The sequence below is a fragment of the Callorhinchus milii genome, unplaced genomic scaffold (assembly GCF_018977255.1).
Source record: "Callorhinchus milii isolate IMCB2004 unplaced genomic scaffold, IMCB_Cmil_1.0 Scaffold7, whole genome shotgun sequence".
In the NCBI taxonomy this organism is placed as follows: domain Eukaryota; kingdom Metazoa; phylum Chordata; class Chondrichthyes; order Chimaeriformes; family Callorhinchidae; genus Callorhinchus; species Callorhinchus milii.
In genome coordinates, this window is record NW_024704748.1 from 14976777 (window position 1) to 14994353 (window position 17577).

The following is a 17577-nucleotide window of genomic DNA, read 5'->3' on the forward strand; positions in this document are numbered from 1 at the left end:
AGATATTGCTGTGCACAAAATTGGCTGCTAAGTTTGTCCAAGAAAACACAGTCCCACTTTACAGTAAATCTTGTAAAGCCCTTTGCAATGTCCTCCCAAAGTGAAAGGCATTATAGCAAATGTAAGAATTTATTATAATATTTAACAAGTGGAAGATCAAACCTGAATCCCACCATTTGGCGTATTCAAAGTCTAAGACACAAAACTGATCTTCCTGTTTAGCATTACACCTACTAATGAACCAGACCCTGGAAAGAATACTGTAAGAACAAATAAATGGGTTTTGTCATGACATGTACAGCAAGGGTCATTTTTGCTTATACGAAGAGACTGAAGTACGCTGGAGCTTGGAATATATGGTTGAACTTTTTTTTTGCTTTCTATGTAATTAATCCTACTTTATTTGTGTTTTATCAGAGAGGACGTTTCCAGTACCAGCTGCTCTCTGTGCCCGAGCACTCCCGGCCCGGAGTGATTGTGGGGAATGTAACAGGGGCTGTAGATGCTGATGAGGGCCCCAATGCTGTGGTGTATTACTTTATAGCAGGTGAGAGGCATAGGTGAAACAGCTTGGTGACTTCTGGGCATTTACACTTACACTGTGAAGGTTAATGTGTGTTGACCACTGTGCTAGGAATAGTCTTTCGGAATAATTTTGAACGTCAGCCTGAAAATCCTGATGATTCAAATTCAACGATTGGGATGGGGCAGAGGGATTAAAATTCTATTTGAACCCCACCAAGCTGGATATCTGAACAAATTTGCATTAAATATGCTTTATCCATTGCACTGCAACTTAGTGAATTACAAGAGAAATTAACATCCTTTATTTGGAATAAAACTATGAAAAANTTAAAGTTTTCAAAATTTAAAGTTGTACCAATGGATTAAGCCGTAATTGTTTTAAAAAACTGTGACTTAATTAATAGAAAATTCACTGTATCTAACTACTCGGGGAGCTCATTCAACTCTTCTCTGATATAGCTGGTGATCCAGACCGTAACTTCCAGCTAAACAGGAATGGACTCCTTAAGATACTAAAGGATCTGGACCGGGAGATAAATCCATACTATTCAATTACTGTCAAGGCTTCCAGCAATCGCAACTGGAGCCCAGCCAGGAGTGCAAGACGGAACCGAGGTTTCAACCTCAGCACTGATCTCACTCTCCAGGAAGTCCGTATCTACCTAGAAGACATCAATGACCAGCCACCCCGGTTCTTGAAGCCAGAGTACACTGCTGGTGAGTACAGCGATTTCAGGTGTTTCATGTCTGTCAAAGGTAGAAAATGATGATTTCCAATATCCTTTGCTTTTGTTAATGTTTATATTTTGAAAGTGGACAACTTAGTGAATGACAAGAGGAGAAGTTAACATCCTTTAATCAGAATTAAACAACTTTTTTTAAAAAGTATTCAAGTGACATCAGCAGTTTCGGGCATCTTCTGTTGTACTTCCAGAGAGTGGAGGCATGCAAGTGTGAGTTTCCCCTCCCCTCTGCAATCAGTTCCCACTGTTAACCAGGCCATTGGAGGAGACCCTGTGCGGAGGTCAGAGGGTTTGTAGGTCGGTACATTTGAATAGTGTCTAAGTGATTTGATCCATTGATCACATCAGGAGAGTAGATGAAATGACCTGATCTGTGGGTTCTGATGTGAAAGATTTGGTGACACAATTAACAATGGAAAAACCTAACAGGATGTTTTACTTCAGTACATGCTGTAGCACCAAAGTGAATGGAAACCTTTTTGTGGTAAAGGTAAAAGCATTCAAACCACTAAGTTACAAAGTTAAATGAGGCTGTTCTCTGATACTTCATGTGGCGCTTTGCTCCCAAGCGTTTACTGGAAGGTTACTGCTGCGTCTTAGGGCTAAATCAGTGCTGAATTTTGCAGTTTAACCAAAGGAGACAATTCTGATAGATTCAACTAAGTTCCAAACTGTAGTTTCCTTCACTTTGTTATCAGGGTGGGTTGATGTCTTCTTCCTGCCTCTAGGTGTTGCCGCTGATGCGAAAGTAGGTTCTGAACTAATTAAAGTGGATGCCTACGATGCTGACATTGGAAACAACAGCATTGTCTACTATCAAATTCTTAACATCCGCTACATCAAGCTGCAGTCCAACAATTCTGAAGAAGTTGGAAATGTCTTCATAATTGGTAGGATTTTGCCAAAGGAAATAAGCGATAAAGTTGGATAGGATGGATAAAGTTGACATATATGTATGTCTGTTGGGATCTGATTACTCTGAAAGATTTTGAGGAGTTTGCAAGTCATTCAGGTTCTTATTTTCTTTAACTAGTGCAAAATGTCTCGTGCGAAAATGCCAAATCTAACCATGGGGGAAGAGAGGTTTGAACCCTTTTTGGTGTAATGTGAGGGTGGAAGGTTAAACCATGTGTCCTGAGTGACGCCAGCAATATAATTTAGCATAAAGACTTTGGTTTACTTAATATCAAATGGTTCCTCGCTCCCCTGTCCCATCATTGCGAAGCACTTTGAGACTTATGTGAAAGGTTTATACATTGCAGTGGCAATCTGTTGCTGCAGTAATTACACAACAGAATCTATTAGACTATTTCTGGGAATGTCTTGCAATTTGATGTGTTGGCTGTTCCTGCATTTCAGGGGAGAAGAGCGGCATTGTGAGGACCTTTGACCTGTTCACAGCTTACAGCCCTGGATACTTTGTGGTAGAAATCATGGTTTCAGATCTGGCTGGTCACAATGACACAGCGGTGATTGGAATTTACATTCTGAGAGATGACCAGCGGGTCAAGATAGTCATCAATGAGATCCCTGAGAGAGTGCGAGAGTTTGGAGAACAATTCATCAAATTGCTTTCCAACATCACTGGAGCCATAGTAAACACCGATGATGTTCAGGTAGTCAACCCTTTGCTGTCCAGTCAGGTATGAGTATCTCACTGTGTCAAGAGCTTCCTGAAGCTCCTCACTGCTGTCTCTTGAAGTGGAAGATACATGAATAATTACTGTTAATGTTTGGGGCTGAAAGCCACTTACAAGGTTACTATTATTATACAGCAACTAGTGGCTACTTAATTGCCTTACTTTGAAAAGCAAATTATAAGGAGAGAGTGGAGTTTACTGGGTAAGGTTTATTTTGTGCATAATTCAATCCTGCCTACCTCAAAACTCTTTCTATTCCTGATATTATTAGCAAAAAGAGCCTTTTTCCTTATAACGCAGAATTGTGGATTCTCATTTTCCATGGCGACTGTGCTTTGCAACTTAGAAAACTTGGTGTAAAAGAGCACTGGTGTATTTAAAATTGCTTCAGTGTAATCAGACCGAGAAACTGGATTATACTCGAGTATAAAATATTAGCCAACAACTCGTGGGGTGGTTTAGTTTGTCTCACGAGCAGCAAGCTTGTGTGTTTGTGTCAGCATTGTGACTGACGACTGCACAGATACAAATGTTTATTAATTTCATCATCACTGAATACATTAATGCTCCATACCTTTCCTTACAGTTTCATGTTGATAAAAAAGGCCGGGTGAATTTTGCACAGACGAATGTTCTAATCCACGTGGTCAACCGAGAGACAAATCAAATATTGGACGTAGAGCGGTGAGTGAGCTGGTTTATTTTAGCTGCTGCAGAAGTAAAACTCCCTGTTGCAGAAATGGCTGTGAAACTACGCATTTGTAGCATTAATTTCTTCCACACGCATTATTACAACACTGCGGAAGCCCTATATTTTGCAAATTCAACAAAACTAACAATTTTGATTATTTGAACAGATGCATTCCACTTGGAGAAGTGAACAATTCAGCTGTTTCCTAAACAAAGCATTTATCACTCTTAGAATTAGTCAGTAATGAATGAGAAGCCTTGGATCTTCACAAGAAGTGATGGCTTACATAAAAGAAAATAAGAAAGGTTTTTAATAATTGTGAACCATTTTAGTTTGGAAACACTTTCAGATTAATAACACACAGTGTTTAACATTGAGGATTGTAAAGTAATAGGGAGCAGAATTACTTCATGGTGGATTTGGTTCAAAATTAGTGTTTTATAAAGCATTAAAGGCAATTGTAGGAATACTTCTCTTGATTAACATTTTGAGAAGATCCATATTTCTAATACAGTGAGTTGGTGAGATGGCATTGGTGAGGAAACATTGTGTCTTTATTCAGTCTCTGCACTGTACTTGTAAAAAGTGCTATTGAAGTCCTTCAGCAGAGAATAAAAGAGATGGTTGGAGTCTGCCATCATCTGACGTTGAAAGTGAAGGTTTCATTTCTTGTCTGGATGATGAAAAAAATAGATTGAGAGAGACCCAAGTCTGAAACAAACCTGAAGAAAATTGCTAAGGTGATTGTAAAGAGGTACTTTCTGCAGAAGAAGGAAATGAAAATCAGCTGTGCAATTATAGCTGGGGAAACCACAAGTTGACCTCAATGAGTGTATCTTCATAGTTCAGTTACTGTGGAATAGACTGCCACCTAGTGCAGAGAGTACTGGCTCATTTGAAGTAACGATGATTAGATAAATTGATTCCTGTGAGAAAAGATATAGGGGAAGATGAAAACTTCTATTATTTCTTACTTTGTAAAACACAACAGGGTAAAATTGTGTGTATTTGCTGTTGCATTTGTGGCAATAATTATGATATTGTCTCATAAAAATGCTGCAAACTCACAGCATTTTTGTCAGTCTTAGATATTGTAGGGCAAGAATTTCCAGTATTGCATCAAACATTATACTCACCAGAACCAATTACAAAATTAAATACCGGGGAAATTCTTCATCGTGAGCAATTATACAGTTAGCTCAGCATTAAAGGTAATTAGAATTTTCCACTGCCCTCTTCAATTGCTACCAGAGTCCTGAACACACAACAACAAAGCAAGGAGGGGCTCATTTACAATGTTTGCAAAACAGATAATTACGATTTGCAGAGAGTTAAAAAAGACCAGAAAATGTTTTTACTTCTTATCAAAAGGAGGACATTGTGGATCCTGATGTTTGTGGGTGTAACTTTCTTTTCACATGCTGAATAATGCACTTACTTTGAGTAGAGTAGTGGGCTGTTCCACCATTTCTATCCTTGTGACTTCTCTTCAGCGTGACCTCTGATTTTGTATTAATTTCAGTACCGTGATCTGTAAGCAGCAATATCTACTCCTTAGCTGAAAATACCAATGCCTGCTTTCCATCTGGATTGGCAGTTTTTGCCCTTCAGTGCCTTGCCCCAATTGCTATCTGTCATTTAGGTTTATTTTAGCCAATGTCAGGTTTATTTTAGCCAATTTTCTTCCCTCCTCCTCCCCTCCTGAAGGCATATGTCTAAACCAGATCATTCGAGCCTTCTTGAGATGCTACCGTGCGTGGAAAGCGCAATATAAGTGCCAGTTGTTGTTGGTGTTGTCTCCCCTACACACTAATGTCAGCAAATGCTTATCCTATAAGTGATACGTACACCAAACAAGGATTTCATGTGAAGACCTAAATAAGTATGACAGTGCAATAGCTTGCGTTGCCAAATACAAAACTGCAAAAAATCAGTGTAAAGCAAGACGATATTTAAAACACTGTCCGTCAACTACTTTACGATTCTTAATGATCTTCCCCTTTATTTCCACAGTGTAATCCAGATGATAGATGAAAACAAGGAGCAGCTAAGGAATCTCTTCAGAAATTATAATGTCCTTGATGTTCAGCCAGCTGTTACTGTGAGACCAGCTGATGATATGACAGCTTTACAAGTAATATTTTGTTTATCAGCTTCTAGCATTATAACATGCTGACCTCACCAGTAAATGCCAAGAATAGAGACCCCTGCCTAAACTCCTCATTATTAGCTTTGATCATGTCAAGTTCACGTATTGAGGTGTGTTTAAAAGGGAGGATTTGCTATCTGGCAGCATTGCATTAATTGTGACTTCTGGTTTACGAATCTCAGTTTGAAAGCTTTGCACAAAATTTGCAAAATGGGCAAATTGGGAAACCCAAGATGGAAAAGCACAAAGGCCAGTGAGCAAATTGCCTTCTTGTTTCCATTGCTGTTTTGCTCACCAGCCTTTTTTAAATTTCCTAGCTGGGGATTGACATTTCACAATTGTAGAAATCTTGCAAAACAATGTTTTCATGTCACATATTACACAATCATTTTAGGTTTGCAAGCATCACGTTGTCAAATTCACTGTTATACCTCTCCACTGCTATATCTCTTCACATTCACTGTTATACCTCATGTTATACCTCTCCATACTCAAGTTCCTTTTTCTTTCTTTATTTGGTTGAGTGTAAGCTATTTGCATTTTTCTCACTGTTCCTTTGGTCAGGTCACACTGAAAGAAACCAGGTCATTCATCTTTCTCCATTCCCAGTCAGTGATCCTAGGAGATGCACATAAGCATACCTGGCAGCCACTAACCGACAAAGACTTACAAAAATGTACAGCATGGAAATAGACTGGTTGGCCCAATCAATCCAAGCCAGTTTTTATACTCCGCATGAGTCTCCACTCATTCCTTACTCCCTCCCATATCTTTCTATTCCCCTCTCCCTCATGCGAAGGTCTATCTTATAACTAATAAATAATAAAGCTTGCATTTGATATAGCGCTTTTTACGCCTTCTCGACGTCTCAAAGCGGTTCACAGAATTGACTGTAAAGTGAATTGACTGTATATTTGTGTGAGAAACTCGACAGCCAATTGCACACAGCAGTGTCCCACAAACAGTCGTGGATTGAAGTGACCAATTGTATCATTATTTCTTTCCGAGAGGGATTATTATCAGTCGTATCGAGTAAGGAAACTTGCTCAAGGTTTTGCCCTGCCGTGAATCTAACCCAGGTCTCTCACTTGCAAGGCTAGTCCTCCAACCACTGAGCTACAGGACTCCACAAGCTACAGGACTCTACGAGCCCAATATAGATGATTCAAGAGCTTCCTTTTGAATCATCTATATTGTCTGATTAAACTGTACCTTCAGGCAGTGAATTCCACAATCTCATTACCATCTGTGGAAAGTAACCTACTTCAGCATGATGAGACATTGTTGCCTGTCTGTTGGGCACTGACACAATGTACAATACTGCTGTACATGTTTAATTAAGGCAGATTCCTGCTTCATTCCCTTCTCACTGTCCAATCTTCCTTATCGGATGGGTGTTTTGGAAGGATGAGAACATCCTTTTACATTCGTTCCTCTCTTTCGATCTGGGAAACTGAACCTCAATGTTGGAAAGCACATTTGGTAAATGTAAAGGAAAAATGCTTAAGAGTTGCAAATCGTATTCAACCCTGAAAAGATTTAGAAAATGCACGTTTTTTAAATATCTTTCTGTCTCCTTTGCAGATGGCAATAATTATACTTGCAGTACTATTGGTCCTGGCTACTTTGTTGTTTGTCTTTATGAACTGGTATTACAGAACAGTGTAAGTATCTTGATCTGTATTTACAATGTGCAACACTACACTTTTTAGTTACTATGTGCCTCAGGTGGCGGAATGAACCTCACTTAGTACGATAAAAATATGTAAAGAGTACAGAACAATAGCAGCATCATTATCGAAAATTTTTGGTAACATTTTTTGAGTGTTGCTTTTGTACACACATCATCTGTGTCACTGGACACGTTGCCTGGGAAAGGAAAAACTAGCGTTGTAGCTCAAACACTGCATCGAGTAAATGACCTGCAGCAAATGCCTTGTAGCTTCCAGCTGGCTACAAAGCAGGGTCCACAGACAGGCAGACCTGCTCCCAAGTATTCCCAGGAAGGGTCATGCTGCCTTCTTAAGTGTAGTCTTGACAGAGCTGCGGTGAAATCAGTGATTACCTCTAATATTCTCTCTTCAGGCACAAAAGAAAGTTAAAAGCCATTGTGGCAGGATCGACTGGTAAGTAATTAATTCACTTTGTCACAGATGTTGAAGCTCATTGGTCATCACTACATGTTAACATTTAGCTTCCTTGTTTTCATATTGCTCTAACATAAACTTGCCTCGAATAGAGACTTCTGGAATTGCATGATGCTTTTTTTTTGTCAAATAAAAACTGAAAATCTTTTAAAGTATATGTATGACCTGTACTCCCATTATTGGGTACTTTTTTAAAAAATATATCGACTGATTAACCAGAAACTGAATGAAGTTAGCTTTTTGTTTTATTTTACTCTTTGCACTTGTGTTTGCTTGTTCATTTCCGGATGGATTTTCATCTCATAGAAGCCAGCACAAGCCTTCAGCAGACGAGATTTTTATTTTTTATACAAAAAGCAGACAAAAAGTCGTGATCCCATTACAATGCCTAATAAATCTTAAAGAAATTATATTTTTGTTTATTTTTAGATAAAAGGGTAGCTTCACGACATTTTGGTCAGTCTGTATAATGTATCGAGGGCACAACCTTGATATATTATAGAGTAGCCTGTATTGACAGTTTTACCAACAAACTCCCAACTATTTTGCAGTTTGGAAAGAAAGAAAGCCTTTAAATCAAAAGTGGTATTTATGCTTTTGTTTAGGTAATCAAGGATTTATGGATATTTTGGATATGCCAAACACCAACAAGTATTCGTTTGAAGGGTGAGTAGAACTTCGGGCTAGACACAGGAGAGGGAGATGGGTTACACATGTAACCCTTCTACTTCAGCACAGTATCAACTAATGCATTAATGATAATATTAATAACCCTCGCATTTGATATAGCACCTTATGTCTTCGAGGCTTTCCAAAGCACTTCGCAAAATATACTATAAAGTGAATAAAGGAAGCCATTTATTTTTGTAAATGACAGATGGAGGCACTGACACCTTTTTCTTTTGGCTAATTCATTTTTGAATAATTCCCACTCTGCTCGTATCTATAGATGGATAAAATACATTTTCCATAGTAGAGTACTTGTTATATTAATAGTTACAACAATATGATATTTAACTTACCAAAATGATTTGTATCTATGTGAGACAGATACAAGGCACATGAACAGATAGATATACATGTTTCTCCCATTAAAGAATTTATGATGCATGCAAAAAAAAAAGAAATGGACTAGTCAAATAAAGCAATTTGATTGTCAAGTGAGTATATCAATAACAACAGCTTCCATTTATATTGAACCCTTTGTGCATGATAACAACAACAACAAGATTGCATTTATAGAGCGCCTTTCACGTTGGGAGGACGTCCCAAGGCCCTGGACAGTTGGGCCGGGACCCGAGCAGGGGGGAAATGGTCAGGGGGAGGGAAGGGAAGGGAGGGAGCGAGGAGGGGGTAGAGAGTTGAGAGGGGAGGTGAAGGCACGGTCAAAGAGAAGGGTCTTGAGACTGGCCTTGAAGGAGGAAAGGGAGGAGGCGGCGAAGGCACTGGGGGATAGAGTTCCAGAGCCGAGGGGCTGAGAGGCTGAAGGCCCGGCCACCGATGGTAGGGTGGTTCGGGCGGGGGATGTGGAGCAGACCGGAGCCAGAGGAACGGAGGGTACGGGCAGGTAAGTAGGAGGTAATAACATCTTGGAGCACTGCATATTAAAAGCCTGAGAATTTATACCAAACAGTTACTGGGTGGACATTAAAAATTAACTTAAAATCTGCCCTGTCTGAGGTGCAGTCTGGAAAGATGTAAGGAAAGGGGAAAATAGTTTCAAAGACCACTGAGAACAAAGTGCAAGAAAATAAAGAATGTAAATCTGATCCCTTCAGTACGTGATGTGCTTCTCACACTATTGAATTGTCGCAGGGCGAATCCGGTCTGGCTTGACCCATTCTGCAGAAACCTGGAGCTGGCAGCTCAGGCTGAGCATGAAGATGACCTGCCCGAGAACCTCAGTGATATCACTGATCTATGGAACAGCCCAGCCAGAACTCACGTACGTTACCAATTCTCCATTGTTGCTTGGGGTGTCATTGCCTCAATTTAAAAGCTGTTTTCTCAGTTCTTACAAAAATAATGCCTGAATTTAAGAATTTTCCAAAATTCTGCATGTTTTAAATTTTAAGCCTTCAACTCAAGCCCATGTGAAATTCCAGGCCTCTGGGATTCTGACTTAGTCACTTTCTTTCTTAACGGGGAATTTCCCATTGGTAGGAATCTCATTATTGTTTCTGCCCAGGAAACCCAATATTTCTGAGAACTAAGGTTTTCAGCAGATTGATATTTCTTGCGAAGCATTAAAACTGTGACTGTTTGCTTTAAAGGGTACATTTGGACGTGAACCAGTTACATCTAAGCCAGAGGATGATCGATACTTACGTGCAGCCATACAAGAGTACGACAGTATCACAAAACTGGGGCAAATCATGAGGGAAGGGCCAATTAAGGTACATTTACTCACTTTTGGTATATTGTCCTTACCTTGATGGGACGTTGACATTCTAAGCAGAAAGTATTTTGCCGAGATCGGGACTTGAGGAAAGATAAATTGAAACTTGAAAATTAGAAAACATTGTATTACTAAGCTTGCTTTTTAATCACCTGTTGCTTTTCACTGGTAATTAGTCTGTATAACCATTATAATAATAATAATCCTTGCATTTGATATAGCGCTTTTCACGTCGGGAGGACGTCCCAAAGCGCTTCACAGAACATACTGCAAAGTGAATTGACCGTATATTTGTGGGCAAACGCGGCAGCCAATTGCGCACAGCAATATCCCACAAACAGTCGTAGATTGAAAATGACCAATTTATTATTGTTTTTGGTTTTTGGAGGGATTATTATTAGGCTCTGTGTGGAGTAAGGAAACTTGCCCAAGGTTTCGCCCTGACCTGCCTGGAATTGAACTTAGGTCTCTCGCTTGCAAAGCGAGTGCTCTAACCACTGAGCTACAGGACTCAAACTACTACCTTTCAAACTGAGAACTGTTGGGTGACCTATGGAGATTCACTCTGTGAACTTTATATATGGTCCAAAAAGGATTCAGTATCAAACCTGTGCTGGGTTAGTCCTCTCCCAAATTTCACGTACACTGTACACTTTCGTGAAAAGGAATGAAATAACCTTTCAGTAACAAGCATTGGTTATGTTGTAGTTTGCATTTTATGATGATAATGCAAAGAAATGTAATGCAAATGCAAAGAATATAATCAGACTCCAAAAATACGGTCATACTCAGGGGTTGCCTCGTCTGAGGGAAGACCGGGATCTGAAAGCAAACCTTCCTATCAAATTTATTTCAAATTTAGTGTGGTAACATTTATGAAAGGGAACCAATTCACTTTACCCAGTGATCCAGTGAAGCTCGATAAGGAGGTACAGGGAGTCAACGTACAAGTATGTTACTAAGCTGCCAAGTGTTGATTAGCAGCTGTGTGCATTATCTCAGGGTTCACTGTTGAAGGTGGTTCTGGATGATTACCTGAGGTTGAAGAAGCTCTTTGCAGCCCGACTGGCGCACAAGTCTACAGGCAGTGGTGATCAGTCGTCCCTTACAGAGGTATACCTGGTGTGGAAAAACAGCCAGTTTGCAGTGTGATGTGTGGGTTTGCCGTGTTTCAAATATTTGGAGTGGAAAAGATGTAGAATTTCAAGAATTAAAAGCACATTCTTGCTGACACATCTTGAAGCATTATGAATCCTCAGAGTTTTACAGCATCAGCAATGGATTGCTGGGAGAGAGTAATGGGCAGTGACTGAATCAAGGGGTTCAGATAGGGGTTCAGTCTTAAATCCTTCTCGACCGCTAAGACCTTCCTCTGAACCTCTGAAATTGTAATTGCAGTGTTGAACCTCTCTAATCGAGATGCTCACCCAAATAGCACTGCACTGCATTCAACCACAAGACCAGATTGCACAATGGCAATTCTTCCCATTATTCACGAGGAAAACCATAGGGATTCATGTTGTCTTATAAGATTACGGTTTTGCTTGTACTTTTTTTTTAAAATTCACTATGAACTTCACATTAGGGTTTAATTCCATGTTGGGGATTGTTTTGCAAGGATATGAATTATTGTTTTGCACCATTTGGGGAACACTAAAAAAAAGCTGACACTCAGGACCAGTGTCCTGGCTGCGGGGCTACAGGACCTCACCACCGCACACAGACACAAGGACCAGAGAGAGACACAAACACACACAGAGAACAGAGACACACAAACACACCAAGAGAATAGAGACAGACACACAGAGACACCCAGAGAGAGAGACACAGACAGTCTCACACACACAGAGTCACAGTCACACACACAGAGAGAGACACAAACACACCAAGAGAATAGAGATAGACACACAGAGACACCCAGTGAGAGAGACACAGACAGTCTCACACACACAGAGAGTCACAGTCACACACACACACACAGAGAGAGACAGTCACAGATAATCGCGACCGAGTGGAACGAAGCCCATTTCCCGACGTCTCGGCACCGCGCATGCGCGTCCGGAGCCGCCCCGCCCACGGCAGGGAAGCAGCGGTTGCTTCTACCAGGTCCGCTTTCCGCTTTGCCGACCGTTGGGAGGTGCGTGGGGGGGTCTTTCCACCCAGGTCCGCGTCGGCCACCTGCCGGCCCCTGTGCGGGAGGGTCGTCAGTGGTGCCTGGTCTCCCGCAGGTCCGTGTCGCCCCGCCCACACCAGTGACGTCATCGCCCCGCCCACAAGTGACGTAGGGTAAACAAACAGCCGCGCTTTTCCATTGGCCCCGATCAGGAGGCGACTGAAGCACATAAGCGACAAAGCCACTGCATAGAATGATACCAATTCACTGTTAGTCAACCACTTAAATAAATGTCAACCCTGATCACTTCAACAATAAAGTCTTACTAAGCTGCTTTTTTTCCTAAATGAGAACCGCCCAAGACATTTTTTGTTAATAATAATCCTTCCATTTGAATATAGCTCTTTTCACGTCTTCTCGACGTCGCAAAGCGCTTCACAGAATATGCTGTGAAGTACATTTGTGGTCAATTGCGCACAGCAGTGTCCCACATACAGTCGTGGATTGAAAATGACCAATTTATTATTGTTTTGGAGGGATTATTATTAGGCGTGTGAAGTAAACTTGCCTAAAGTTTTGCCCTGCCCTGTGTGGTGCTCATCCACAGATATGAAGAGACATCAAGGATGTTGTAAGGAGGCACATGGTCAAGATGCCTGCCTTGACATTACTTTCTGCCCAGGAAATGAAGTTAAGAACAATCATCTTTACTATGCTCCTACTCTGTGACACTCAGGACCAGTGTCCTGGCTGCGGGGCTACAGGACCTCACCACCTCCTGCCTCTCAGGCCTCAACACCACACACAGACACAAGGACCAGAGAGAGACACAAACACACACAGAGAATAGAGAGACACAAACACACCAAGAGAATAGAGACAGAACACAGAGACACCCAGAGAAATAGAGACACAGTCACACACAGAGAGACACACAGACAGTCACACACAGAGACACACAGACACACACAGAGAGACACAGTCACACACACACACACACAGAGAGAGACAGTCACAGATAATCGCGACCGAGTGGAACGAAGCCCATTTCCCGAAGTTTCGGCACCGCGCATGCGCGTCCGGAGCCGCCCCGCCCACGGCAGGGAAGCAGCGGTTGCTTCTACCAGGTCCGCTTTCGGCTTTGCCGACCGTTGGGAGGTGCGTGGGGGGGTCTTTCCACCCAGGTCCGCGTCGGCCACCTGCCGGCCCCTGTGCGAGAGGGTCGTCAGTGGTGCCTGGTCTCCCGCAGGTCCGTGTCGCCCCGCCCACATCAGTGACGTCATCGCCCCGCCCACAACAGTGACGTAGGGTAAACAAACAGCCGCGCTTTTCCATTGGCCCCGATCAGGAGGCGACTGAAGCACATAAGCGACAAAGCCACTGCATAGAATGATACCAATTCCCTGTTAAAGTAGTCAACCACTTAAATAAATGTCAACCCTGATCACTTCAACAATAAAGTCTTACTAAGCTGCTTTTTTTTCCTAAATGAGAACCGCCCAAGACATTTTTTTGTTAATAATAATAATCCTTGCATTGGAGTATAGCTCTTTTCACGTCTTCTCGACGTCTCAAAGCGCATCACAGAATATGCTGTGAAGTGAATTGATCTTTTTAAACAAGGTCCTTTTAACACTAAAGACTATGAAATGCCACTCGAGTTCTTCCATTGATTGCAAGGTTTTCCCCTTGTTGATATGTGATTTCATGTATTATTACCTCCTCAGAGTAGTGACCAGGTGCAACTTACTCCCGACAAAAGCACTTAATCTTCCATCAATTCCTAAAAAGAATTGGGTAATCACCTCCTTGAGACAGCATTTGAGCTTGTATGGAATGGGTGCTTAGTCAGATGACCACATTTTACAACACACCGTGAGTCTGTGCTGCTGCTGGAGATTGTCTGTAACAGAGATTAGGTCACGATTAAATAGTAGAGATATGGTGATTAATTTTATCTAATTTTTGCTTGATTACCTTTGGGATTGAGGGAATAATTGTGCAGCCATTTCTCCGAAGGGCAGGCAGTGTGTAGATGGAGTAAACGATAAAGTAGTTTTGAGTGATCTGTGGAAAGATTGGACTTGATGCTTTGATTCCTTGCCTTCCACCTCTCTCTGATCCCAATCTGCACCTTAGGTACAAACCCCTTATTGTCCGGGGCCTTGGGACGTCTTCCCGATGTGAAAGACAATATATACAGTGTGACCAAAACGTTGTGATACCATTACAATGAGGCTAATAAGTTTAAAAGATCTTTTAGGGTAGCTGACAAATAAAGACTTTTTGATCACCCTGTAAATTTGTTGTTTGTGTGTTGTTGATGCACTGAATGTCCTTTACTGGAACAGTGCTTCATATTGCTTTGCAAAGATTGTCATTTAGCAGCCTTAAACCCTCGGTTTGCATCCTGCTCACACAGCACAATGCAGTTTACAAAAAAAAACTAAGGAAGTGTTATATGCCAATTTACATCATCTAAACTGGCATATATTATTCACGTGCAGATGCTATTCAGAATAATTAACATTTAGTAAGAGTTTTTGCAAAAACTATTAGCTCATGTAAAATCAACTGAATTTGAGATGTGCATTTATTCAATGAAAAATAACCTAAATAGGTTTAAATAAATAGGGTTTTGGTTAGATAAATGTGATGGGTATGTTTTGTGTTCTCGAGATTGCAGATGTTGCACACAAGATCCACATTATTTTGCATTCAATATTGGAAGCTTAAATGTTATTTCTTCCATTGCAGCTAATTCCCAGCGACATGGACGAAGATGATGAGAAACCTATGAGCCGGGGCACACTGCGACTCAAGCACAGACACCCGGTAGAGTTCAAAGGCCCTGATGGCATCCATGTGGTACATGGAAGCACAGGTACTCTCCTAGCCTCAGACCTCAACAGTTTACCAGAGGATGACCAAAAAGTACTGGTAAGATCCTTAGAGACCCTGAACACCGACAGTGGGAGCTACAATGATAGGAATGCCAGGACTGAGTCTGCAAAGTCCACTCCGATGCACAAGATAAAAGAAACTATCATGGATGCCCCACTGGAAATTACAGAACTTTGACAGGAACACACTTGCCCCTAAAGTAATCAACTGGTCTGAGCATTCGACACACAGGTCTGGAGCTCGACAACACTACATCGAGTGGCCTCAGTGCTGGAAACAGGGGAGCCAGTTCAAAGAATTAACTCTTATTATTGAATCAACAACCAAGATTGGGTGGGAGGGGGTGTTGTTAAATGATGTATTTGGTTTTCTAAACGAACACCACCATACCTGCAAGACTTTGCTCCTGCACGAATAAAACCTGAAGAAATGAGGGATCACTAAGATGAATAAATAATTTGTCTTTTGATGAGATCTAGAAAAGAAAACGTGGAGTGGAATTCAGAAAGTAATGCGTGCAAGTACACCCTGAATGTATGAAACATGCCCTCGCCCTGTCCACATACAGTACTTGTAGCTTAATTTCACTGTTGGCAATTTTCCTTGACAGAATTTGAGACATCTGAGATAATTTTTCAAGGGCATAAGTTAAGACGTTTTGGGGTCAATGTTCTGGAGCCAGTTCAAAACTGACAGGAATAATGATTTTTTAGCAAGATTTTGTAATGTTTGCTGTGTTCAGTACATTGTGGGTTTCTATCTTGTGACCTTTTATAGTTTGTAAAAGAGGCGCATTTCCCATGGTGGGTTGACACACTTTAGCATGCTCAGTGGGTAAGTGAGGACAGTCACATTAGTTGTGGCTGACCAAATAATTCATGGTAGATGGAGTCAAGCAGTGGTCAACATGTCATTACATGATGAGATTATCACCTTGTATTATTTTTCAAACAAATGACCTGATGCAATGAGATCAATTGTAAGACTTCATTTTCTGCCTTTACGATAAACCGCATATTAAATAGCAGATAAATAAATTATAGATGCTCGTAAGACCTTAATAGATTTAGCATTTTGTTTTCTTTAAATATAGAGATCATTTTGACTGTTGTATTATTAGATCAATCCCTGATGATATGAGTTGGTTATTGTGAATTCCTATTTCTCTGTACTTCCAGCTATTGGAGTCCTGTAGCTCAGTAGTTACATCACTCGCCTCGCAAGCGAGAGACCTGGGTTCGATTCCCGGCAGTGTGAAACGTTGGGTTTACAAGTTTCTTTACTCCAACACCTCTGTTTATCTAGCAGTAAGTAGGAACCCAGTCGATTGGTGGGTCGCTTTTCTGGGATTAATAATTCCTTTAAAAAATAATAAATTGGTCATTCAATCCACAACTGTTTGTGGGATAATGTTGTGCACAATTGGCTGCCGCGTTTTGTCCACAAAATATAGTCAATTCACAGTATAATCTAAAGCGCTTTGAGACATTTCGAAGACTTGATAAGGCACTATATCAAATGCAACCATTATTATTGTCTTATATGGTGTTATTTATGAAGTTATTTAGTAAGGAAGAACTTTTATAATGGGAAACAGGTTATTTGGGAAATGCAATAATAATCCCTTTGGTTTGAGATTCTGCACAGAAGTAGGTATAAGCACATTAACTGACACTTGGCTCCCAACTCTTGTGCACCCCTGAAGCCCCACAGCTTCTGTGCAAGATCTGATAGCCAATGAGATTGTGGCCAAAATGGCAAGTTTATTTATAAATGGAAACATCCATTTTCTTTCCAGGATTACAATAAATCATTTCATTTCTTTAACATTTCTGTAACATTTTAAATACTATGAACAATGCAATCCCTCCAGTTACCTTATGTAACAATTTCCCTGAAGCAGGGCTGGTTACACCAACAAGACCTTCCCCAGACTGCAAAAATCAATGGTAAGGGATCTATATATTATCCATTTCAGAATTGTGTTCAAGGCTGTAAAGCTCCATTAATTTGATCTCTTTACTTCCAGCTGTCTGAAATCTCACATAGTTAAGTTACTCGCAGTCAACTTTGCTGATGACCTTCATCAATCAGGCATGCAACAAACCAGTTGGTTTTGTTTACAAAGAAACAGTCTTGGTCCTAGTCTTGCTCATGTTACAGAACAGCAACATTTCATAACATAAGTCTGAGTTTTAAGAACAATAGTTTGTGAAATAATTGGTGACAAATGTCACAAAAAATTAGGATATGTGTCAATAAATGTT

The 17577-nt window shown here is 40.8% G+C and overlaps 1 protein-coding gene across 1 annotated transcript in view; it reads left to right on the plus strand.

The window, feature by feature from the left end:
• The window catches only part of cdh23 (cadherin-related 23), a 112498-nt gene extending 95990 nt beyond the window's left edge, over positions 1 to 16508 (plus strand). The window contains exons 32-43 of the mRNA XM_042336598.1: positions 418 to 547; positions 985 to 1242; positions 1997 to 2158; positions 2628 to 2884; positions 3495 to 3592; positions 5613 to 5733; positions 7333 to 7412; positions 7834 to 7874; positions 8501 to 8561; positions 9711 to 9840; positions 10169 to 10291; positions 15164 to 16508. Of these exons, the coding sequence (XP_042192532.1) occupies positions 418 to 547; positions 985 to 1242; positions 1997 to 2158; positions 2628 to 2884; positions 3495 to 3592; positions 5613 to 5733; positions 7333 to 7412; positions 7834 to 7874; positions 8501 to 8561; positions 9711 to 9840; positions 10169 to 10291; positions 15164 to 15487 (1785 nt within the window). The 3' untranslated portion in view covers positions 15488 to 16508. The remainder of the gene's footprint in view (positions 1 to 417; positions 548 to 984; positions 1243 to 1996; positions 2159 to 2627; positions 2885 to 3494; positions 3593 to 5612; positions 5734 to 7332; positions 7413 to 7833; positions 7875 to 8500; positions 8562 to 9710; positions 9841 to 10168; positions 10292 to 15163) is intronic.
• The last annotated feature ends 1069 nt before the right edge of the window (positions 16509 to 17577 follow it).